Below are 25,333 nucleotides of genomic sequence, written 5' to 3'. Positions count from 1 at the left end.
TTAGAAGTAGAAATAACACATCCACTCTTATTCTATTAAAATCTTTATTCACATAATACTTATTTATGCAGAGTCTGACCCCGGGGGAAACACATAACACGGTTGAGATCACATTGTTTTCTCTTCTCCCGACAGCTTCCATTTGGGGCTGCTCCCCAGGGCAACTCTCTGGCAGCTCCAAGTGGAGGTGTGATTCTCCAGCATTCTGCTTCAGCTGCCACACAAATAAGTTACCTTCTTAATAAATTAGTTTCCTTTTTATTTAAGTGATAGTTCCAGTTCATTAGATGCCAAAATAGAAGCTTACATGGTTTCTTCCAGCCTAACTGCCAATACAGACACAGCGGTACCGCTTTCAAATATTTCAGTGCTTCAAAGCTACTTCTCTGTCCGTTACTGAAATGAGCATCTTTTAACCACCTTGCATCAAGATGTCTCATAATGGCATGTAGATGCCTGACTGTGTAAGGATAAGGAGAATATGGTGACATCTCAAGAATCTCAATGAAACTGCAAGATGTTTCCCTCACAAATAGCATGTACTCCAGTTCTGGATGTAATATTAGTTGCGATAGCAGGCTTTTGATGTGTCCAAAGAATTTAAACTAAGCACCTGACTTGATCATAGCTTCGTGTTAAATTTCTGTAAGACGTTTGTAGCCAGTGACCCTCATGGTAGCAACTGTCAACTCATTATCTTCTATTGTAACTCAAGATACTTTGCTGAAGCATCTTGACAGAAACCAACTCATTTGTAAAAGTTCTCTTTGTTCAAGTAGTTCGCTTGCTCTACACAGGGCTTCGCATTTCTGTTGTTTAGGTCAGTGACACAATTACTGTTATAGACTGAGAACAAACCTTAAAAAGCTCCCGGTTAGGGAATCATCACTGAAACAGAAGCAAAAAAAAATGTGTCTGTGTGCTCCAAGGCCCTGCCAGTTCTATTTCTAAAGGAGGAAAATGCATTTCTTTGCCGAACCAATGAAAAAAAAAAAGCTTGCTAAAGAGCTAACATTCGGACTCCGTCTTTAAATTCTTCTTAAATGGCATCTCAGGTATCAATTTCAGGAACATTACTCTATCACAGAAGGTCTGTTGGTTTCTGATCAAGTTTGGTGGCTAACGCATCAGGTTACTGCATGTCAGGGTTGAGTCATGGAATAAGCTTCCACAGCTTCTCTCCAAAACGGCGGAGGATGGTCCTTTCTAGGACTATCAGCTTTTAACATTCAAAATAGACACACATTTAACATTTCCTGAAGCTAGAAACACAAGCTACAATTTCAGGCTAATGGTCGCAAAGCCAGTGGATCAGAACTTGGATTTTAAAGGAGAAACAATATGCCAGTTGGAAAAGGCAAATTGAAGATGCTTGTAAGGTCAGCTCAGCCCTAAAAAATGACGGAATACCACAAGTACACCCTCTAGCATGGCACCTATGACTGCATTATAGAAGAAACGACACACCAATCAAAAACATTTCCACTCCCCAGACACTGGTAGCATCCATCTTTTAAATTATCTGCAAAGTTCAGCAATAACCCCCACTTGTCTCATGAAAGGCCATCAATACTGGGAGGACATATCAAATGGGCTAAATCCTCCCCCCACCCTCTTTAGAAGAATGATTTTGTTCAATTGTATGTGCACAACTTTTTTCTTTAAAGAACTTAGTATTAATGTAGTATTATTTAATTCAAGGCAGCAAGGACTCTTGCATGTACAAACACAGCAATGGCTTGCACATATTCTTTAATCTTCATGACTGGCTGGGTCTTTGCAGCATCATGCAAACCTGAAAATGTTCAGCCTTGTGGATGGAGCACAGATTTCAATAACAAAATAGTCTTTATCCTTAGTATTTTAGAATTGAAGGGTTGAGCTGAACACCGCTGACAATCACACATTCCTTCATAGAGCTCTTGAGAAAATTCCCGTCAAAGATGGCTGGTGTGTGTGTCACAAGAGACACCATCTCTTCAACAGCTGTATTTGCCCTGCTGCTTTCTTTTTAGGTAGCCAGTATGGATGCCTGGACAGCCTATTCTTTACAACCCTGAAATGGACTAAAATCTTAAGTTAATATGTAGAATAGGTGAGGGGACTATAGCTCTTCTCTAGAACCAGTCTGTATTGGCACCCCAATTCCCACTTCTTTTCAAGGAATCCAGGGAGAGCTCTCAGTGCAACATCCACTGCCAGCAATGGACATCCCCAAATGATACAAGGCTACCTGAGGGCAAGTTTCTTGACTTCAGCAGAACTTTCAAATCACTGTTATTTTTCTGATCCAAGGCAGGAAATCTAGTGTTCCATTTCAAGTCCATCCTGCCCAAAGCCACGCAGAACCAATTGTGCTGTTTTTCTATTGTTTGTTTATTTTTTTTAAAATAAAGAAAGGCAGGAAGGATCCCAACCAACTTATATTAAAGCTACAAATGAGAAAGTGTCATCCTATCTTCCACCAGCACAATGTCTGGCCCAAACTGGTCTGTACATTGCTTTACTGTAGCCAAGATGTTTAGGAGTCGTTGGTCCAGGGCATCCATATGGAGGGCAGACAACACAGGTGAGATAGGGTCATGTGACATGGCAGTTTGTAAGGCAGACTTCAGCACTCCATTCTTCAAGTAGTTCAGCCTGTTCCAAGTGGAGACTCGTATGCTGTAAAAAGGGAAAAAAAGAAAGCATGTGTGACAAACCGACACTTGCACGGTCTTGGGATGATCCCGAGACCGCAGGAGGAATTGGGTTTTCCCCAGGGATTATTTATCCCTGGGAAACCCCGTGCTTGACCCCCCTTACCCCCGGGAGTTGCTGTGTGTCATTTGGACACACAGGGACTCGGCTATGACCAGCCCGGATTTTCGGGCTGGTGTAGAAACGGCTGTAGCAAATCATATATTCGATACAGTTAATGCAGAGCTACAAAAATAAATGCAGGATTGCCTGGGCACCTAGATGTTTGGCAAGAATAATTAGGAAGCTGAATTTACCTTTTTCCAGCCAAGGAAAATCCTGGCATACCTTTGAAAGGGTGTGAGTCCACTCAGCCTCCTCGTTGCTGCACTTCTTTTACCCACCCTCCTTTTCCCCTCCCTGCAGTTACTTCCTTGCTTCATGCACCAGAAGCTGAAGTCTCATGTAAGGCGAGTGGCTCACATGGAAACCTAGAGCTTGGCAATATGTTACACAAGGGATGGAGAACGTGTGACCCTCCAGATATTTGTTGGACTGCAACTCCCATCATCCCTCACCATTGACTCTGCTGGCTAGGGCTGATGGGAGTTGCAGTCCAACAACATATGCACCCCCACACTCCTTTCTACTCTCATCATGTAAAAAGCAAATATGTATAGGCCAGGCTCTGAATGCTCCCCCCAGACACAAACAGAGATTAAAGGGCTGCTGGAGGTCTTTCTTCATCCAGTGATTGTCTTGGTTTGTTGTATAATAACTTAAGAACCATGCTAGATCAGACCAATCTAGTCCAGCAAACTGTTTACACAATGGCCAGCCAGCTGCCTTTGGGAGCCAACAAGCAGGACACAACACCCTCCCACTTGTTTTTACCCCGGCAACTGGTATACAGAGGCATACTGGTAGCATATCACCATCGTGACTAGTAGCCATGGGTAGCTTTATCCTCCATGAATTTACCTAATCCCCTTTTAAAGCCATTCAAACTGATAGCCATCAATACTTCGCGTGGTTGTGAATTCTATAGTTTAACTATGTGTTGTGTAAGGAAGTGCTTCCTTTTATCTGTCCTGAATTTCCCACCATTCAGCCTCGTTTGATGACCCCCAGGTTCCAGTACTGAGAGGGAGAAAAATGTCACCCTATCCACTATCTCCACACCATGCCTCTGTGGGGCTACCTCTGTGCCTAGTCCGGAAACTTCAATTAGTCCAAAATATCGCAGACAGGCTGGTCACTGGTACACCTAGGGGTGACCACATTACACCAGTTTTAAAATCTCTTCACTGGCTGCCAATTAGTTTCCAGGCAAAGTACAAAGTGATGGTTATTACCTTTAAAGCCCTACATGGTTTGGGTCCAGGCTACCTGCGGGATCGCCTTCTCCCGCCCTGCACACTCAGGTCCTCTGGGAAGAACCCACTTCAGCTAGCAAAAACTAGATTAACAACTGTTACCCAGAGGACCTTTTCTTCCGCAGCTCCCAGACTGTGGAATGGCCTGCCGGAGGAGATTCGTCAACTTGACAGTCTTTTAGAATTTAAAAAAGCAATAAAGACTGATCTATTACGGCAGGCCTATCCAGTGAAATTTTAGAATGTTTTCAGGATGTTTTAATCATGTATGGTATGTTTTAATCCATTTTAATGTGTATTTTATATCATGTTTTTATACTATTTGTTTTATACTTTGAATTGTTTTAGTTTTTGTGAACAGCCCAGGGAGCTTCGGCTATTGGGTGGTATAAAAATGCAATTAATAATAATAATAATAATGCCTAACGTCATGCACCTCTTACATGTCTCCCCTTACTCGCCTTTTATTTAAACTAAACAGACCCAAACGCTGTTTCGTTTCCTCACAGGGGAGTAGCTCCAGCCCCTTGGATAGTTTTGGTTGCCTTTTTCTGCACCTTTTCCAAAACTACAATATTCTTTTTGAAGCGCAGTATTCCATATGCAGGTTGTATAAGGGCCATATCATATTGGCAGTTTACTTTTGATTCCTTTCCTAATTATGCCTTAGATAGACTTCTACTTTTTCACACCAGCCACACACTGGGTCAACATTTCCACTGAGATGCCTTTCCTTCTGTAGCTAGTTGTTCTAAGGGTTCAGAGGAGTGGCTACCTTTGATGTGATAAGTTTTATATGCAGCCAGGATTTCAGTCTCAAACAAAAATTCCAGAACCATCCAGACGCTTGATTTAAATTCTGCAAAGCGTGTGTTTTTGTGTTAAACAACCTATTATCTCAATACTTTGAAATAGCACTGGATTAACTGTCAGACATGCACACTCCCAGGATGCCTAGAGTGGGGGCGGGGTTAATCACTATCAATTTTATTTCTAAGATTTGCAAGCTTTATACAAATAAGATCAATAGCTTATTTTATTCTATACTCACATGCAGCATTGATAAAGAGGTGCAAGAATGCTCCTCTCATCCAGGGAAGGGTTCCCAAAACTGAAAGACAAAACAATACAAATCAAGCAATTCCTCTGGAAAATGCTACCTCTCCCCAAAAATCTAAGTACAAATTTAAAGTGTTTATGGAACCCTTACCACTTAAATTAACCAACAAACAAACTGAAGTAAGTTACATGTATTGAAATTAACTAAACATGTCTTGATAAGCATAAAATTATTGGAGAGAACCCATAGTAGAGTGATCATCAAGACAAACCAAACATAATCTCATGGTAATAATTTTTTTTAGAGAATTTGCATAGATGTTAACACGTCTCCTACCTTTTGGCATTGTCGAGCAGAATAAGCATGCTGGCACCTTCGTCATCCTGAAAGCTTTCATAATGATGTCGATCAGCATTCCCAATCAAATAATCAAAGATGGCCGTATCTATGATGTCAAGGAGCCGTGGACCTGAATCATAGGGTGAGGTCTTCTTGACAGCATCACAGTAGCTCTCATCATATTCCCACCTGCAAGTAGACATGAAGAATCTCTCATGAGCTTTAAGATTTACAATATGACTGCACCTCATCAGAGATTTTAAGGAGAGACTTGCATAATTTGAAAAAAGGGTCCAGAACTTTATGAACCTCTGAGCTTCTACATTTAAATTTGTATCTTTCCATTATGAATTACTTGGGTTATCTATGGAAAGACATAAAGTAAGATGGGCTTACTTGGTAAACATCCAGAGCAAGAGATGGCAGAGTTATCAGTTTCCTTTCATCCTAACATTCACCCACATCTTATGCAAACTAGTTCTTTTCTTTCTGGATTGCCCTTTTGCCACAGCTTCTTGCCATATTTCCTCATTACAATCTGGGCTCTTAATTCCATGCACCCCACCCCTGCCCCCAATCAGATTTTGCACTCTTAATGATCTAATACAAATCCACAAAAAGTAAATGAATTTCATTTTGCCTAAAGTTCGATGTGAATGCCAATATTTTGAACCCAATATTAGGTTCTGTTTTTATAAGGGGCGGTAATATTTCTGGGTCAGAAATGGCAAGGAAGAACCAGTATGACAATATATCTGGAAGGCACAAAGGAGAAGCCATCATCCTGAAATCTTGAATCATGAAACCCTGAATCATGAACAAAAGAGTTTTGTAAAAGAGCTACCTGTGGTTTTCAACCACAATCCCAAAACAAGAGACAGGAATGTGGTGGTCCGAGAAGATTTTAGGTTGCTTATGAATGAAAATGGAGATTTTCAGGAATCAACATTGACAGATGCAATAACAGAAGAAGAACAGAGCAAATTATAGTCAATGGAGGGTGTTCCAGAAATGGATGTGGAATACGGATGCTCGAGGAATTCGAACCTTCAAAAACCCAATACAGACTGACCAGAACTTCACTTCTTAGAAACTTTTTAAATATGAATTTTGAGAGAAAATAGGCTTGCATATTTTTTAAAAAATCACAGATTAATGCAGAAATGCAGAGAATAGATCCATGAATGAACAGACACAAAAGTAACATGGCCTGCAAATAGACTGATCCCTAACACCATTATTTGCATAATAATGTTCTAACAAGAGTATTATTTGCTCTTATAAGCACAGTTCACTGGCAGCAGTAAACAAATGCCAAGGTGACATTCAGTTCTCATAGTCTCTTGAAATCGTTCACAACCTTCCTTCCAGGCACCCTTTGTCCACTGCACACCCTTGTCAAGAGTCACATCCCCATCTTCTCCACTAGATAAACCTTCAGGTTCTAACAATCCCATCCACATACAAAGTACATCATAGAATCATAGAATAGCAGAGTTGGAAGGGGCCTACAAGGCCATCGAGTCCAACCCCCTGCTCAATTCAGGAATCCACCCTAAAGCATCCCTGACAGATGCTTGTCCAGCTGCCTCTTGAATGCCTCTAGTGTGGGAGAGCCCACAACCTCCCTAGGTAACTGGTTCCATTGTCGTACTGCTCTAACAGTCAGGAAGTTTTTCCTGATGTCCAGCTGGAATCTGGCTTCCTTTAACTTGAGCCCGTTATTCCGTGTCCTGCACTCTGGGAGGATCGAGAAGAGATCCTGGCCCTCCTCTGTGTGACAACCTTTTAAGTATTTGAAGAGTGCTATCATGTCTCCCCATATTAGAGGTCCGTAGCTGAAACAAGGGTTTCAGGAAAACTGGCTATTCCCTATTGCATTGATAATTACAGCCCATTCTTTGGACTAACCAACAGAAACCACAAAGAGAACACCACTCTGATGAGCTACATACCTGGCCAATTTGCCTTCCCTGTATGTCCTGCCCCAGGGGTGCCGATGCTTCTGAAGAGGCCAAACATCTGGGAGCCAGAGCGTGACCGATCCCTCCATGGTGTCCCCCTCAGCACAGGCTGGCTCTGTTTCTCGGCAATAGTAGCACTTCCCATAGAAGCAAGTATTATTACCTTAGAATCAAGCAAAAATGAAGAAAAAAGCCATCTCATGTCAACTCATTATTATTTTTAAAAGTTTCTAGATGTTGGGAGGCAATTCAGAAGCTTTCTGGGAGAGAAGCATTCAAACATAGAAGCTTAAGGCTGTGAGCCTATACTCACTTACCAGCGTATAAGCACCAATGAATTCAATTGAACTTATTCAATTGAACTTGAGTAACCATGTATAGGACTGCACTGTAAATTAAGCAATTTTATCTTGCTCAAGCGATAACCCAGCTTCTCCCATTATTCCTCCCAATATTCTGGAAAGAGGCTCCAAGCAATCAACAGAACACTTTTCCATACCTGATAAATTAAAGCCTAGCTGAATGAAAAAAATACTTTCTTTGAAGTATGTAAATTAATGCATTTTGCAGACATATTTTCATATATAAGGCCAGGGATCTCAAGGTGTAAGGGAGACCTTCTAGTACTTGTTACAGCACAGTTTAATTGCTTTTAGACTTATGGTTTTAAAAATGAATGACTGCTTCAAAAGAATCTGTTGAAATTACTATTGAAGGATTTGGCACAGGCTAGCTGTACTGCTGTCCCAGTTAACAGAGAAAGAAGTAAAGTACAAAGACTGCTTCTCAATAGAAAATTCCTTCAGTGTCATATAAAAATCCTTCTATACAGAAATCTGTGAAATAAGTCCCAAAGCAGATGCAATGTTTCTTCTCTCCCATGATAAGAGTCCGGGAGTGTACTGTGGAATGCCATATTCTCCAGACAGCCAGTGATCAATTTCTGCATACTTCATTCAATTTTATTTAAGTGCCTTTCATAGCAATTGCTTTGTCACCTACCTAATGTCAAGAAGGTACTGAGCAGCTGTTCAGTGGCAACAGGTTTGATCTCTGTGCGGAGATTCACAAACCTACCAACCACCATGGGGGCTCGTCGGAAACCTAAGATTCTGTTTGGAAAAAGAAGATCAGGAAGGAAACAAGACATGAGAACATGCAATATGGAGCAACTTCCTCCTCTTTCTTATTTCAGAAATAAACCCCAATAAATTAAACCCTTAGAGTCAGACAAGTAACTTCTTCCTACTCTATCCAACTACCTTGTTTCCCAAACTTGAATGGGTGTACATAAGATTCACCAGAACAAGACAGAATACAATGGTTTTAAGTGATAGATTTACAAATCTTTACCCAGTGTTTTGGGCTTCAAGAATTAATATATGGAACTTCTCTCAAGCCAAGTAACACAAAGTCGTAGTACAATATATATATTTATTGCTCAAACAGTATCAAGAAATAACAAATCTTTGTAATGATGAAACAAGAAAAACACATTACTGCATACTATGCAATTAGGATGATTACAAGCATCACAGAAATCGTGGCTAGCATATTCCTCAGCAAAATTAAAGTTCTATTTTTCTCAATCAACAAAGCAATCATCAATTTAGACCTTACAGTTACCTATCTGGCAAGCACAGTTTACAGAACTTAGGTAATCATATTTGGTAGGTTTCTTGTTTTCCCAGGATCTCTCTGGGCAATCAGATCAAAGACTTGCGTTTATAACACTTCTGTGGATGACCACATCCTAAATTTCAGATCTGGTCAAACTGCTTCTTCTATGTAGCCAGATTTCACATTGACACTAGTAACACCTAGATGAAGGCATTCCTACTAAACTAAGCAGTTTTTTTCCCCATTCTAGCACTTGACAGATCCACTTATGGCAGCCTTGCTCCATTTCCAAGAAAGTTTTCCTTTATTACCAAGAATATATTCTATTACTCAGTTACCTCATAACACATATAGAACTAATTACATCTGTTATTAATCACTTACAGTTAGCATACACAGCTTATTAGGAATAGCATTCATATGAAATATAATGAATTCTTATCAATCACACATGTTACATTCATATTCTTTGACACGACTAGAGATTGATAACTTATAGATCATCTTTTTATTATGTCAGAACTTCCTAAGTTGTACATGCTGGGTAACCGAGCTACATTACATGGATTGGGAGGAACTCACCAAGCAAGGTTCAAGCAAAATGATGGTGGCCTTGCTATTAGGCAAGTGATTTACCGTATTTCTTCGATTCTAAGACACACTTTTTCCCCATATAAACATCTCTAAAAACGGGGTGCGTCTTAGAATCGTGGGTACGATTATTGTTCTTAGAATCAAAGCTTTTTTTTTGTTGGTGGTGCATAAATTCGCATGCGTCTTACAATCGATGGCGTCTTACAATTGAAGAAATACGGTAACAACACTGAGAAAACAGTCTGAGCCTTAAAACAAATTGCCCAGAAGTTGCAGCCAGACCTGAAGGGGGGGGGAGGTGCTGTACCCACACTGTGTACCCCGACAGTGCTTTAGAGCAAGTTTTCATTTTGAGAGTGAGACTTTAGCTTCATCTCTGAAGGATTGGCTAAACATGTGAGGAATATAACATCCAAATATTGGCTTAGACAGGATGAAGGCAAGATTTAATTTATTCATTTAGTACCTTTTGGTCTACTATGGAACTCAAAGATTCATATATGGGGTTCTCCAGATGGCCTTCCAGACCAGATTCTGACCAGATTCAGACATACTTTGCTTCAGTAAGGTGGCTGCATCATGTGCCCTCAGAACATACCCCGATATTTTATTGTTTCAGTGCAGTATTACAAGCAATTCCACAAAAGTAACTGGTCTACTTTTTAAAAGTACCCTACCTACATAAATATATCTAAGTTAATAATTTCTATCCTCAGTTTACATGCCTGCTCAACTCGAGGCCATTTTTATTTCTCACATGCAACCAGCTTGCATCAGTTGCTGTAATTTGGCCCTACTGAAAGAAGCAGTTTGAAACTCATATTCAAAAATATAATTACATAAGAAAATATGAAGGCCTGTGGCTCTTGTAATATAAATAAAATCATAGATTTCCTCACAATTTTAGCCAATTCAATATTTTAAAAGTATCTTAAAGATGCAGGTTAGAGACCTATTTCTCATCAATAAGAACGGTGAATTTGAAGTCAACATTTACATACCTGTCCAGATGGAACGCAGCCACCTCTGCATTGTGTCTGTCATACCCAGCATATGGCTCCCCTTCTACTACGTAGTCTCTGGCATATCTAAACATTGTGACAAAAGATACAATGAAGGACATTCTGTTGAACGCCCCCCACCCAGCCCAGGTATAGAAGCAAACTTAAGCAAGCAGGGTTTCTGCAACATTCCAAGATAATTCATTAAGAATGAAAGTAATTTAATTTTGAGCAATTCATTCCTGGGTTATAAGAACATAAGAAGAGCCATGCTGGATCAGACCGAGGGTCCATCTTTTCCAGCACTTTACACACAGTGACCAACCAGCTGTCGACCAGGGACTCACAAACAGAACACGGGGGCAAGAGCACCTCCTGCCCATGTTCCCCAGCAACTGGTATATTATTATTATTTATTTATTTATTTATTTATTTATATAGCACCATCAATGTACATGGTGCTGTACAGAGTAAAACAGTAAATAGCAAGACCCTGCCGCATAGGCTTACATTCTATATAGGCTTACTGCTTCTGATACTGGAGGTAGTATATTATGTCTCCTTGCAACTGGATATATGGCCACATATACAAGGGAGTTTCCCAATTAGAGCTGTGAAGGCTGGGAAAAATATTGGAAAAATTCTGAAAAAAACAGTTTTTTCCAAAGCCTTTTTTGTTCCCCCCCCCCCGATTTTTTTTTAAAATGAAAAAAAACAAACAGATTATGGGATGTTTTATTTTAGCATGATGAATAAAACATTTAAGACAAGGTGTTCAGATATTTAATTCTCCAAATGATTTCTAAAAACTATGTACAGTATCAGATTATTACAATTTCTGTCCACTGAGAACAAGCAAGTCCTAGGTTGCAAACTGAGACTACAACTCTCAAATGCAAGAGCATGTTGCATTTCTGCCTCTAGGGGGCAGCACTGCCATTGAAGCAGAGACTGAAACTAATAGTGATAGGTATAGGTCAGAAAATGAGTCTGATTAAATTTCATGCATATTCATTGAATCTTGGTGTGTCCCCCACCCCCCATTTTTCTCAGTTCTTTTTATGGGAATGGGGGCTTTATGTCTTGACACTGGAGGACTACTGGAAACATAAATAATTTTCTTTGTTACTAATGTTGGTGGTTTCTTCTGTTGTTGTTTTTTTTAAAAAATTCCCTGCTCCTCATATACTGGCAGAACCAAAGCGGTTCCTTACAGTTCAGGAGTTTGTACCTCCATTTGATACCAAAAAAATTAAAAAAGTAAATTAAATTTGTAATAATTGTTTGAATACAACTGTACTTTTAATATACCAAATGTTAATAATTTTATGCCAAACCAACTTGGACATAATTCCATTTTATGTTCCTAAAGTAACAGTGACTTTCAATCTGTAAGAAGTACTAATATTGCATTATTTCAATTTTTCAAAAAAAAATTGCCCCCAAAATGGGGAAATTTTTTTTTCCATGGCTTCAAAATTTCCAGAAATTTTACATCTCTATTCCCAATACAGCTGTTAGCAACGGACAGTGATGTAGCTGTGTAGCCTGCATTCCAGTCCAGAGACACAGAACTGCTTCTCACTTAGAAGCAGCGGTACGGGAGCTGCTTTCTCACTGCTGTTTCTCACACAGCTCCAGTAGCAGCGGAAACGTGTTGGACATAGTCAATCAGAGGCTAGAACGGGAAAGGCAACACTAGCATTGTCATCTCAGGTCCTTTCCCCCATATTCAGAAGTCCTTTCCTCCACGTTTAGTTTTTTTAACGGTTTTTAATGCTTCATGTGTGTATGTTCTGTGTTTTAGAATTTTAAATTTTGTATACTCGTTTTTAATCTTAGTTTTAGAATTTCTGTAAACCGCCCAGAGAGCCCTGGCTATGGGAGCAGTATATAAGTGTAATAAATAAATAAATAAATAAATATTTTATACATTAGAGTGTAATAGGTGGGCAAGTAGCTGCCCATTTCCCCAGTTCTGTCTTCACTCATCACTCCTTTCACTGGAGAATGACAATCAGGCATTCCACTCTGGGAAGTGCAAGTCCAAACCATTAAGTTGATAAGAAGAAAACTAAATATAATTTCATTCTCTCAGTAACAAGCCTTTTTACCTCTTAGGTTTGAAGACTACTTTCTGTCCACCTTCCAGTATGAGCAGCGCCTTGAGCTGGGTGCCCTTATAGCCTACATCTGCTTTGATGATCTTTTTTGTAGCCATGGCATGCATCACTGCCCCCAGTTCTGGTGTCTCCTCTGGATACACTTCACGTGGTACCACCCACTGGGCTGCAATTTCCCAAGGAGACTGCAGTGTGTGGTCAAGTCGTGGATCCAGTTCCACTCGCAGGCTTGCCATCATACGGTGAAAGGCGCGCTGGTCCTCACGATTAGCTGCTGATGTGTCCAAGTTGTCTATGAGGAAAACCTTGGTGAAAATAAAGATGACAAGGAGGATTGCCAGAAGCACCACCCGTTGTTTCAACTTCATGATGACAAGCAGTCCTTCTCTCCTGACTTGCTTCTCCCAAAGGCTACAGGAAGTCTCTCACAAAGCAAAGTGAGAAGCAGTTTGGTACTTGATGGATTTCATTCATAATCTTCACTCCTACTGCCCCATTGTTGCAATAGCATCTTTGGGTACCCCTGCAGGTTAACAGACAAAGTTGAGTTTCATACCAATCAGCATGGTAAGAGATACCTGTAGAAGAATGGATGTTGCTGATTTGCTGTGCACCTTAGTACATTATTATTATTATTATTATTATTTATTTATATAGCACCATCAATGCACATGGTGCTGTACAGAGTAAAACAGTAAATAGCAAGGCCCTACATCTGCTGTACACCTCAACAAAACAGACACGAAGTTGGATCCAGACTAAATAAGTCATGCTTTAGTCCCATTTAAATCAATGGGACAAGTTAGTCATGACTAACTTAAGCCACCTTGAGTTCAAGTGGACAAAAGCAGGACTAACTTGGTCTAGATCTAACCCTCTAATCCCTGATCACTAGAGATTTAAATTCTAGTATTATGAAATACTAACTTGTGCCATATTGCAAGAAGGATCAAGCATTTTAGTTTGGGGCTACTCTAAAAAACATAACACTTCACAGTTTTATAGTTCTCTTGTACAAGAAATTCACTAAATTGCTCTGGAGTAGACTGGAATTGAATTTGTTACGTTTTGAATTTTCAGGTTGAAATTTGCACATTCAACATAATACTGCCTCTATTTTTCAACCAAGCTTTTAACACAAAGCACTGATCATAGGAAGTTGCAAAGAGAATCTGCCATTTTGCTTTTTTAAAAAAAAAGTTCAAGGAAGCCATGGAGTCTCTAAGCTAGTCCCATAAACTGCAAGGCTTAGGTAAGCTCCATGGCCTGACTGTGCAAACCTTCATAGATACTTTCAGTTCAGTGCTACTCCTGAGAAAAGATAGACTTCCACGTGTAACTAAGGTATTCTCCTACTTCCTATAGGGACATAATCTGAAAGCTGAGCCAGCCTGATGAACAAATGATTTTACATCTCTGTACAGACGACACATCAGCTTCAAGGGTTACAAATAGGTGTCACCCAGCCTCCAGGAAGATGGCAGCACTAGCCTGTCATGTCGAAAGAGTAACATTGTGCAGGCCCAGCCGTAGATCTAAGTACATGCTACACACAGCTGAAAATGACACAATATCGTTTTCAGACACTGCAGATAAAAGCTCAACTGCAGGACAGACTATTCAGGAGTACAGTGATGCTTGTTTATACCAACCAGAGCAATCCAATTCCCATTAGTAGTGTTTTCTATTTCAATACTACAAACCTCTTCAAAGTATGCTGTGCAAATTGTACTCACCCTTCTTTCATCATCTCTCCACCCCATCAACATCCAAATTGCATTATTATTATTAATAATAATTACAATTCTATACTGCCCCATAGCTGAAGCTCTCTGGGCAGTTTGCAACACCACTTTCTTATTTATTGAATTACGCTTATATTCTGCGTTTTCTCTAAGGAACTCAAAGGAATTTCCAAGTGATACCCAAACTGGCAGCTTACAAGGCTACAGCTGCTTAGGTTGTTCTGTAATGCACCACCTACATCACTTATGCCGCATTCATAATAATTACATTTTTATATAGCCAATGGATGTGGGCAAATGGGAAATAATAGAAACCCTTGTGATAACCATGAAGCACAGGAATGGGAGCCAAGGGGTATCTCCTTTGAAGCAGGAAAATGAAATTGCTAGACTTCTTCAAGTTGAATACCACTGGACAAATAACACATTATCCTTTGTAGAGCTCCTAAGGGCATTTTATAATGAGTTTCAGCTAGCATCCTGATTTTGTGGTATCTTTTAAGGAAAATGTCATCCCTTTAAATAAAGTCATGTTCAGTTTTGCATATCTCGTTAAAGAGATACAAACCTTGCAGTGTTTTACTGCTCACCAGGATGGTAACACAAGATATGCGTGTTCCAAACAAATACTACCAGCTGCAATAGTGCATTGAGCCAATCTCTTCCTTCCAAACCTAATTTCCAGAGAGGTTATTGAAGGGTCTACTGTTGGCAATTCCTAATAGCAGACTGTTTGTGTAGATGAGATGAGATCTCTTAAAATGTAGAGGAAAAATACACATCCCTTCCAAACAAACTGCAGAACAGAAGTGGAAGGTGATAGATGGCACTTATGCCTGTGCCCCACTCTTCTCAGGATGTTTATGGATTAAAAATGTGTCCATTCTCATGTCATAGTTATTAATCTGAACAAGAAGTAAAGCATTTCTATTTTAACACAGATTTCCCATGGCATTCAGAATTGTTGCCAAATCTTTTACTGATAACTATCAGGCTGAACTGTCAACAAAAAGTATGAACTCTTCAGCACTTCCATGCAGTGAGGATCAACTGAGCATGATAAACTTCTCAGCCTTTCTCAAATGAATGGTCTTCATAAATATACTTTTGAATAATCTTACAAGAAAACAGTGAATGCAGGATGCCTTTGATTTTGTGAACGGAGCTGAAAGTAGAAGAGCATGTAGATAAAAAGCAGCTGCAAGGATTGACAACACAGGCACAGCTGCACCTTCTAAGCCCCCCTATTGTGCCCACCAGACCCTTGCACTCCAGTCCATCCACTACCACTGCTTCAGTTTCTCCTTCTGGTCCATCATCACTGTAGTTGCTGCAAGCCCTGGGGTTTCCATCTGCATGCTCACTGCCCACCACATCCTCCATTCCACATTCCTACTGCTCATCCTCCCTTGCAATGCCTTCAGTGGCAGCTCCAGCTGCCCTTTCCAGCATCCAGCAAACCATTTCCTGTTGTTCATTTGAGCTGCCGACATCCTAAGAAGCATCAGTCCCAGAGCAAGCACACTGAATACTTAGGCTTTCCAATCTTCTAAGGCCATGGCTAGACCAGGCCTATGTCCCAGGATCAACCCTGTGCATCCAATAGCTTCGGCTATTGGGCGGTATAAAAATGTAATAAATAAAATAAATAAATGACACACAGGGGATCCCAGGAGTAGTTAGGGACAACCCCTCCATTTGCCTGGGATAATCCTTAGGTCTAGCTAAGGCCTAAGAAGTTCTCACTGAAAGGAATATGTCTTGCAACCACGTTAGTGCTCTCTGACAGCTGGGAAAACTGCAGCTCTTACTATTTTACTGTTGATTTGGTGGTGACAACAGCAACTCCTGCGGTGAGTGAACTTTTAATTGCAGTGTGCTCAACTTTTACTCATCCAGTAAGTTGGGCAAACTTTTTTTATTGCTCAAGCACACTTGTGGGTGAGTGAGTAGAGGGAGGATTCTGTAGCTCTCCCTTTCCCAAATGTGAGTAACCACTGGGATTTTTGCTGCCCTCCGGTGTGAGTATATATTTCTATCTCACTTGAACATTTTTGAATGAAGTCTTCCAAACATTAACAACTGTGTTTTTTCTGCTCGTTCACTCTGTGAATAGCCCCATCGCCTGGCAATTTTGTGGCAGGGCAAACAACACTTCTTCAGAATTGCAAATGTGATCATGAACCCACCAGGAGTAATTAGTGCCCTTTAGCAAGGGCACTTTCCAAAATCGCCACCCAACCCGCCAAATAAGATCTGTTTACTACCTACATGTCTGTATCCTCAAACACCAGATAAAGATGACAGAGAGATTTATCACACATCTATATACATAACCTGTTTTACTGTACACTTGGTGGTGGGCAGCTGGATGTGTGAAAGAACTCAGCTGAAAACCACTAGGGCCATTATGACCCACTTACTTTTTCAAGTCATTATTTGATCATGCAGATAACAAGTAATAAAAATGCATGTATCAACCAGCCCTCAAAATATAAAGTGGGGGCAGAGCAAAAATGAAATGCAAGAAATAGCTATGACTGCAGAACTATTGTGAGGGATACAGAATTTCCTCAGAGTAGAAGAGCTGGAAGATTACATTTCCCCATACAAGCAATTAATACATCAGATTAGAAATTATTATGTCCACACCAATGAAGCTAAAATTAGTGGTTACCATTTTAATGGAGATGGGAAGATTTCTCTGAAGCATTGTTGTGAACTGCCTAGAGAGCTTCGGCTATTGGGCGGTATATAAATGACATGAAATAAAACTCATAAGAGCACTCACACACATTTACAGCAGTTCATGACAAAATATATAAATCATATGCCCTATCAGGAATACACAAATCTTCTACACCTCTGTGGAATTACAATAATATTTCAGTGCAGTAACAGTTAATTGCTTCTTGTAATGTGTGAACATCACAATTTATTACATTTGACCCAAACATATTACAATCACAAGGCTTCTGCCAAAAAACAGAAATTTAAACTGCAATAATCATCATTTATCTAACTAGTTTCTGAGAATTCAAAATGAGCCTCATCTCTATCTTATGTATTAAGACCTGTTTGAAGGACTTCACTTTCCCAAGCTTTTTAATCCCAGTTATTTTAATTTCTGTTTAATAGGTAACAGTGCTTCAGCTGGAGAATGCTGAGAGTTGTAGGATTTGTTTCTGTCCCAACATGCATAGGATTGCACCTTTCATTGCTGTTTATAATTCATTGTGCATTCCATTGTTTTATGCTTTAGGGTGGATTCCTGCACTGAACAGGGGGTTGGACTCGATGGCCTTGGAGGCCCCTTCCAACTCTGCTAGTCTGATTCTATGATTTGCTTTGCTGGCTAAGGCTGATGGGAATTGCAGTCCAACAACACTGGAGGACCATAATGACTTATATTTCTATGTAATCTGGAAATGGACAGATTTGTAACATACTATAGAAAGAATCATGGCATTCTGCCAGGCATGTATGTAAGATTCATATTGGACCAATCCCACTTTTGAGGTAAATGTTTATATTTGACCATTTGATGGCCTCCCTGCTGCTCCTACCAGTAACATTTGGATCTCTTCTCAATCCTCCCAGAGTGCAGGACACGGAATAACGGGCTCAAGTTAAAGGAAGCCAGATTCTGGCTGGACATCAGGAAAAACTTCCTGACTGTTAGAGCAGTACAACAATGGAACCAGTGACCTAGGGAGGTTGTGGGCTCTCCCACACAAGAGGCAGCTGGACAACCATCTGTCAGGGATGCTTTAGGGTAGGGTGACCATATGAAAAGGAGGACAGGTCTCTTGTATTGAAAAGGGAATTTCAGCAGGTGTCATTTGCATATATAGAGAACCTGGTGAAATTTCCTCTTCATCACAACAGTTAAAGCTGCAGGTGCCCAGCCTTCTTTTAAATCTGGTCACACTATAGCTGCAATATAGCTCATGCAGCTTTAACTGTTGTGATGAAGAGGAAATTTCACCAGGTGCGATATGCATGCAAATAACACCTGCTGAAATTCCCTTTTCTATGCAACTGTTAAAGATACAGGAGCCCTGTCCTCCTTTTCATATGGTCATCCAACTTTAGGGTGGATTCCTGCATTGAGCAGGGGGTTGGACTCGATGACCTTGTAGGCCCCTTCCAACTCTGCTGTTCTGTGATTTGTTGTAAGCTTTTGTTTTGAAACGGAGGAAACATCTTCGAAATCTCTTCTTTGACCCGGGGGAGGGGTGGGGACTTAAAAGAGCCTGAATTTGTCCTCCCTGCTACTTTGCTTAATTTCTAATGGGAAAAGAAAATATGGCAGGGCCTGAAGACAAATAATACCTCCCGGTTCACAAATCCCCAAGAGCATGTAATCCCTCAACGGTGTGGTGTGGATGAACTTTGGACATGCTCAGGGGAACTTGTACTGTGCCTTTCCTTGCTTCATTTCTTTTTTACTTCATACACTGCAAGGGGGGGGGGTCAGTGGCGGCACAGAAAACAGGTGTCATCACGGAGCCCCTGAGTTATCCCCCTCCACGAAGGTGGCATCGTGATGGGGAAGGAAGAAGATGTTTCTCCCCCCCCCCCCACAAATTAGGGCCGTGAGATAAAAGCGTCCACCGGTTTGCTCCATCCAGGTTTGAACCATTCCTTGACTCCCCCCGCACCCCGCCTCCCCCCTTTCTTTTTGCCACATGGATAGGTCCGAGGACCCCTACACGGACGGGGGGAAGCCGGGCCCAGGTTCCCACATCCCTCCGCTGCGCGCGCCACCCTTCCTAACCGCCTCTCCCTTTAGAGTCTCCCTTCCACTTACACGGCCAACGGACACCCACGCGCCATACCCACTCGCTGGGCCGGCCGGCCGGCGCTGCTGCCGTTGCCGCCGCCAATGCCAACGCCAACAACCCCTTTCAGAGCTCCCCCCATACGCACACAACATGGTACCGCCCAGCTCGCCCACCCCCGTCCACACGCCAGCCAATGGGAGCGCCCAAAAAGACCCCGCCTTTCCCCTCCCCCCTCCAAACCGCAATGCAAATCGCATGTTTATTCTCGCGCTAAAACCAGAGACGTCGTGACTCCCCCACCAATAGAGGGCCGTCGCTGCCCGGTCACGCCGCTTTCCTTGCCAATGCAAAGCCGCGCTGTAGAAGACCCCGCCCTTCCACGTCCTTACGCGACGCAAGTGGGCGGGGCCTTGCCAACTTGTCCTTTAACTCTATCCTGTATGTGTAGGAGCAGGACTGCTTGGACAGTCATCCTTATCTATCTAAACCACTGAGTGCACCTGGCTGTTTAGGGATCATGCAGGGGAGGCCGGTGGCCCCATTTCGGTGGGGCTGTGAACCCATTCTGGGGTTCAGCCAGAACTCTGAAGGCACTATTGAACTCTAGCCCCAAAATGGGTCCAGCACATTCATAGAATCATAGAATAGCAGAGTTGGAAGGGGCCTACAAGGCCATCAAGTCCAACCCCCTGCTCAGTGCAGGAATCCACCCTAAAGCATCCCTGACAGATGCTTGTCCAGCTGCCTCTTGAAGGCCTCTAGTGTGGGAGAGCCCACAACCTCCCTAGGTAACTGATTCCATTGTCGTACTGCTCTAACAGTCAGGAAGTTTTTCCTGATGTCCAGCTGGAATCTGGCTTCCTTTAACTTGAGCCCGTTATTCCGTGTCCTCTGCACTCTGGAAAGCTCCTTTCGAGTTCTGGCTAGTTCGAACTGAAACCCAGAATAGATTCATAGTCCCACTGCAATCGGAACCAGCAGCCTCCACTGGTATCATGGCTAATCTCTGTAGATCTATTTATTTATTTATTTATTTATTTCATTTCTATACCGCCCAATGGCCGGAGCTCTCTGGGCGGTTCACAAAAATTAAAAACATTCAAAGTATAAAACAACAATATAAAACCATAATATAAAATATAATATAAGATGATATTCTGGAGGTGACAGACTTGACCTTGGGGGAGCTAGGGGTGGCGACAGCCGACAGAAAGCTCTGGCGTGGGCTGGTCCATGAAGTCACGAAGAGTCGGAAGCGACTGAACGAATAAACAACAACAAAGCCATGACTTGTGACAGCGAATCCCATAAGACTGCAGTCCTAGGAAGATGGCCCCATATTTAAAACAACCTTTTTTTCAAAAATCAATTATTACTTCTGACTAAACACATAAGGGTCGTGCTGTAAGCTAGGTATCTGTAGTGTGAAATACTTACCGTCCACTCTCTCAGGGAGGTGAAAGAGTCGTGAAAGGGTGGATATGTCCACGTATTCAAGGGTGTAGCTGTGATTGTAATCCACTTTATGGGAAAAAAACATTTGAACAAATAATGAGTAATGCAAACAGTACTGAACAGGCTACCCTGTAAAGGAAATAAGAGAGAGCAACTAAAATCTTTGTAAACCAGGCTCTTGGGTGGTACAGGTTTCTCAGGCAGACAGTGACGGAGAAGACGTGAGTGTTTTTATGAAAAGCATATAAGTACAGCTGTCTCGATTTCGGATTGGTATTCCACAACAACCTCCACAAACATGGCTGGCAGATTTAATGGAGAAACTTTTGCATGTTTTGTTTTCACTCCCTGATGATTTTCAGCTGGATATAGAAAGAGCTTATCGGGTGCCTGGAGGTCCTACACGTGGGCCCAGGGAGGGGCCAGTTATTATTCAGCTTTTACGTGCATCAACAAAAGAATTTCTCCTATGTACAGCTTGCCAGAAAGCAGACCTCTGCTGGGGAACAGCTAACTCCAAAATAATGGTTTATCCCAACTACTCTAAGGCAGTGTCTGATCAGAGAAGGAAGTTTGCCAAGGCAAGATCCTTATCTAGATCTCTAGGATTACAATATTACCTCCAATTTCCTGCCGTCTTATGTATTGATTACCTGGGCCAGATCAATAAGTTCCATATTCCTGAATCAGCTGAATCATTTCTGCTCAGACTTCAATCAAATCATCTGAGTTATAAGTACAAGCTTATCTCTGAAGTTGTGTTATGCGATGTTCACTAGCTTGCATCTTTGTTGGGCTGTTTAGTCTTCAAGCTGATAAGAGTTTTGGGGCATCGTGCCGAACATCTTATATTTACAAAATCACTCTTCTAGGTCCCCCCCCCATTATTCCCCCCCCCCCCGCTCTTTCATCTTATGCTCTCTTCTTTTTCTTGTTAATATATTTTTCAAAACTTTTAAAATACCCTTAAGTATTTTTTACGAAGTGGTAAATATTTCCTTTAGTTTCTTCTTTCTTGTTGGTGTTGTTATTCACGATCCATTTAGAGGGGAGGACCATTGCAGAAAAGGTGTGGTGTTTCTGGCTGAGCTTTGAGGGCGTTTGTCTGCTCCACCCATCTCCACAGGTACTAAATAAAGCCTCCAGTGTGCTGGAGGTGTGAGCCTGTGGCTCGAGAGCAAAAAGGCCTGAGGCTCTCAGCCTTGGGTAAGAAGCCGCTGCCTAGAGGCCTACTGATAGACAAAGTGACGGTACAGAGACACTTGGAGAATCATAGCATTGTAACTTACTGGCCCTTGCCACACTTCTACTGGGTGCTGGGGAGCTGTATATTGCTCAGAGACCTGTTGGTGAAGAGGAAAGGAGTGAAGAAATAGCAGAGTGGAGAGACAGTCAGAGGGATTGAATTCGGGAATGTTATTTTTAAAAGGATAGCAAATGTGCTTTGACTATTGTATGCAGCTGCACGTTTGATTGTTCTATGCAGCAGTTTTTCAATTTTTAATTTTAAGGGTCTAGTTTTATATTAGTTTTATGGGTTAGTTTGTTTTTGAAAACTAAAAGTTTTAAACAATAGCGTCTGGTGATGTGAATGAGTGACACTGTTTGGCAGCGTTAACTAGCTGTGCTGGCTAACTGACATGGTTATTACTAGGAGTCAGAATACTTGCACAGGGAGGTGTAAAAGGAGTGCAAAACCCAGTAGGGACATAACAAATAGCTCAGTGTGGTCTTATGTTACCACTTCTGGTAGTAGAAGGGGAAAACCAGATAGGATTAAACAGAGGAAGAGGGGGGAGAAGGAAAGACACATTATTGGTACAGAAAGAGATAATCAAGAAGGCCGATTGAAGGAATAGTCATCAAGCATGCCACCAGAAACAGAGAAGGAATCACCACCTGCTGACTTAAGTAGCATAAATAATGACACAGTACAGGAAATTAACTTGTGTGTTGAAAACAGAAGCAATAAGGCACATATTGAATCAAAGAGTACCCACCAAAGCCATGACAAGAGCTTTATAGCTTTTTTTGATGGATTGCTACCATTAGATTAATTACTAAGGAGGGAGGAGAAAATACTGGCTGAATTTCAGGAGCATGATAAGGTGATCACACACAACAATTAATGGCTATGCAGGTAGACTTTCAAAATCTTCAGGTTAACCTATGGGAAGCAGAATACTCAGATGGGAATAAGGATGACGTAGATAAGACCAAAGATGACTTAATCTTCAAAACGTGCCATAACAGGCACAATAATGGCTAATACACAAGTAATCTGCTCAATGATAAGTGAAGGGATATTTCAGGCAGCCCCTCCGAATGACAATGTTATAGAAGTGCCCAAACAACAGAAAGAACACTGCACTATTGTAACACCCCAAGCTATAATTCAGCCTGAAGCAAGGAGCAAGCTAAAAGGAGAGAAGTACAGGGGAAAGAAGTGCAAAAAATGTATAAGGAGAGTAAGCACTCAAAAACAGAAGGAAGAGCTAAAACATATAAAATTGGTCAATTACAGTTTGATCCATTCTCACATGCAAAATAGACTATATGGGGGGAAACCCAGATTTAAGAATTGCAAAGAAAGCATTCTTGTGGAGGACATGGACAGATCAGATGATTTTTACTCTGGATCAATTAATAGGCTCCGACGATGGTTTTTTGCCCTTTTCAGACTTGTGTGTTAAATATAATTTACCTTCTACGGCCCAATGGCAATACTTGCAACTGCAACACCTGCTGGAATCTAGGTTTGGCCCAGCTGCTTTTACAGCTTTGGAGCCTCCAGCACTGTTAGAAACTGACACATCGATCTATGACCCATAGATATAAGTATTTAGCAGCAGTAAGTAATTGATGATACCCATAGTTTAAGACTGGAATGGAATAGAGAATTGGAGTGCCCTATCTTGCCTAACCATTGGCGGTTACCCTAACATCTGTATCTGAAGTTTCTATGAATCTCAGGTTATGTCTTATTCAGCATAAAATTATGTTTTGGGTTTATTGGACTCCACAACGCCTTTTTAATAAGGGGTTGTCTAACTTGCACAATTGTTGGAGATGTAATGCATCTAATGCTTCTTTAAGTCATATGTTTTGGCAATGTCCCGTAGTTGCCCCATTTTGGAAGGAGGTTATAATAAGGATGAACTTTGTACTGAAACAATCTATAATATGGAATAATTTATTTATTTATTTATTTATTTATTTATTTCATTTCTATACCGCCCAATAGCCGAAGCTCTCTGGGCAGTTCACAAAAATTAAATAATGTGCATCTCCGCCTAAATTACCTACCGGTTTCTTGGAAGTTAACAACTGGTCAGCGCAGATGGATTTTCAGAGCCCTTAGGACAGCCAAAAGTCTTATACTATCACATTGGAAGGACAAATCCACACCTTCCATAATGCAATGGATCGAGGACTTAATAACGTTATCAACTTTTGAATGGGTGTTATATAGACGCAACTTGCAAGTGGACAAATACACAGATATCTAGTCTGCTTTTCTTGAAACCTTTGTATAACTCCCCCCTACACTTTTTTTCTTTATCAACGGTACACATGGAAATTGATGATAATCCTATATACTCAGTGTATGTTTTCCCCCATTTTCACAATGTATTTTCTGTTATATTTTGCCAATATTCACAATGTTTTAAAAAGGGAAAAATACAATACCACTTATAACTGGGAACAGGGTACACAAATAGATGAAAAAATTAGAACTCAACACATATCTATTGGGAAGCAAGTGAAGATGACATCAGACATGTTGTAGGGAACATTGGAAGTAGTGTCTTATAGGGCAAACTTCCCTGATATTCCCAATGCTCTTAATGAGGAATCCCCAAGAGACCCTAGAATATTTCTGTGGCTGGGAGATCTGAATAGATTTTCCTCAATCAAAAATAAAACTAAACCAAGAGGGACAGAAAGAAACATTCCTCAAAATCACACCGGGCCTGTTCTGATGACACTTCAGGCTCTGTAGTTAGCAAAACCGAGATTCTCTGGGGTTAGCTCTAACCACAAGCCATGCTGTCGCACACAGCACTTTAAGCCACGGTTAGAGCCACTAACCCTGCTGCAGACATTCTGACTGGTTAGTGAGTGAGTAGGGTTTAGCAAAACGCATCGCACAAGACACCTTAAACCCTGCTGCTTAATCAAAAGCCTTAAGTGGCAGGGTTTGTTTTAAAAATATTTATTTATTTATTTATTTAAAATATTTATATCCCGCCCTATATCACTGACATCTCAGGGCGGCGTATAGATAAAAACATACAGTATAAAACAATAAATATACACAGTTAAAAACAAATTAAACCATAATCCAAGTTAAAACAATATATAATTGAAAAGCAATAGATACAGTTAAAACAACGTGCCAGTGAGTTTAACCATCAAGGGCTTTGTTAAAAAGCCATGTTTTTACTTGGCGTCGAAATGCAATCAGTGTTGGCGCCAATCGGGCCTCCAAGGGGAGGGCATTCCACAGTGGGGGTGCCACCACAGAGAAAGCCCTCTCCCTTGTCCCATCATAACGTATATGTTGCATTTGTGGGATGCGGAGAAGGG

At 41.1% G+C, this 25,333-nt stretch overlaps 1 protein-coding gene across 1 annotated transcript; it reads right to left on the bottom strand.

Moving 5' to 3' along the window:
* Positions 1 to 25: 25 nt before the first annotated feature.
* Positions 26 to 19,400, bottom strand: FAM20B (FAM20B glycosaminoglycan xylosylkinase). Its single transcript, XM_063134148.1, has 8 exons — positions 19,315 to 19,400; positions 12,748 to 13,279; positions 10,634 to 10,720; positions 8,421 to 8,530; positions 7,410 to 7,581; positions 5,452 to 5,643; positions 5,107 to 5,166; positions 26 to 2,664 (listed from the first exon to the last, which is right to left on the bottom strand). Exons 2-8 carry the CDS (start codon positions 13,122 to 13,124, stop codon positions 2,433 to 2,435), a joined length of 1,230 nt encoding a protein of 409 aa, XP_062990218.1. The 5' UTR covers positions 13,125 to 13,279; positions 19,315 to 19,400; the 3' UTR covers positions 26 to 2,432.
* Positions 19,401 to 25,333: the final 5,933 nt, after the last annotated feature.

This window comes from Elgaria multicarinata, chromosome 1 (assembly GCF_023053635.1).
Source record: "Elgaria multicarinata webbii isolate HBS135686 ecotype San Diego chromosome 1, rElgMul1.1.pri, whole genome shotgun sequence".
NCBI classification, from domain to species: domain Eukaryota; kingdom Metazoa; phylum Chordata; class Lepidosauria; order Squamata; family Anguidae; genus Elgaria; species Elgaria multicarinata.
This window is presented reverse-complemented; position numbering and strand designations above follow the sequence as displayed.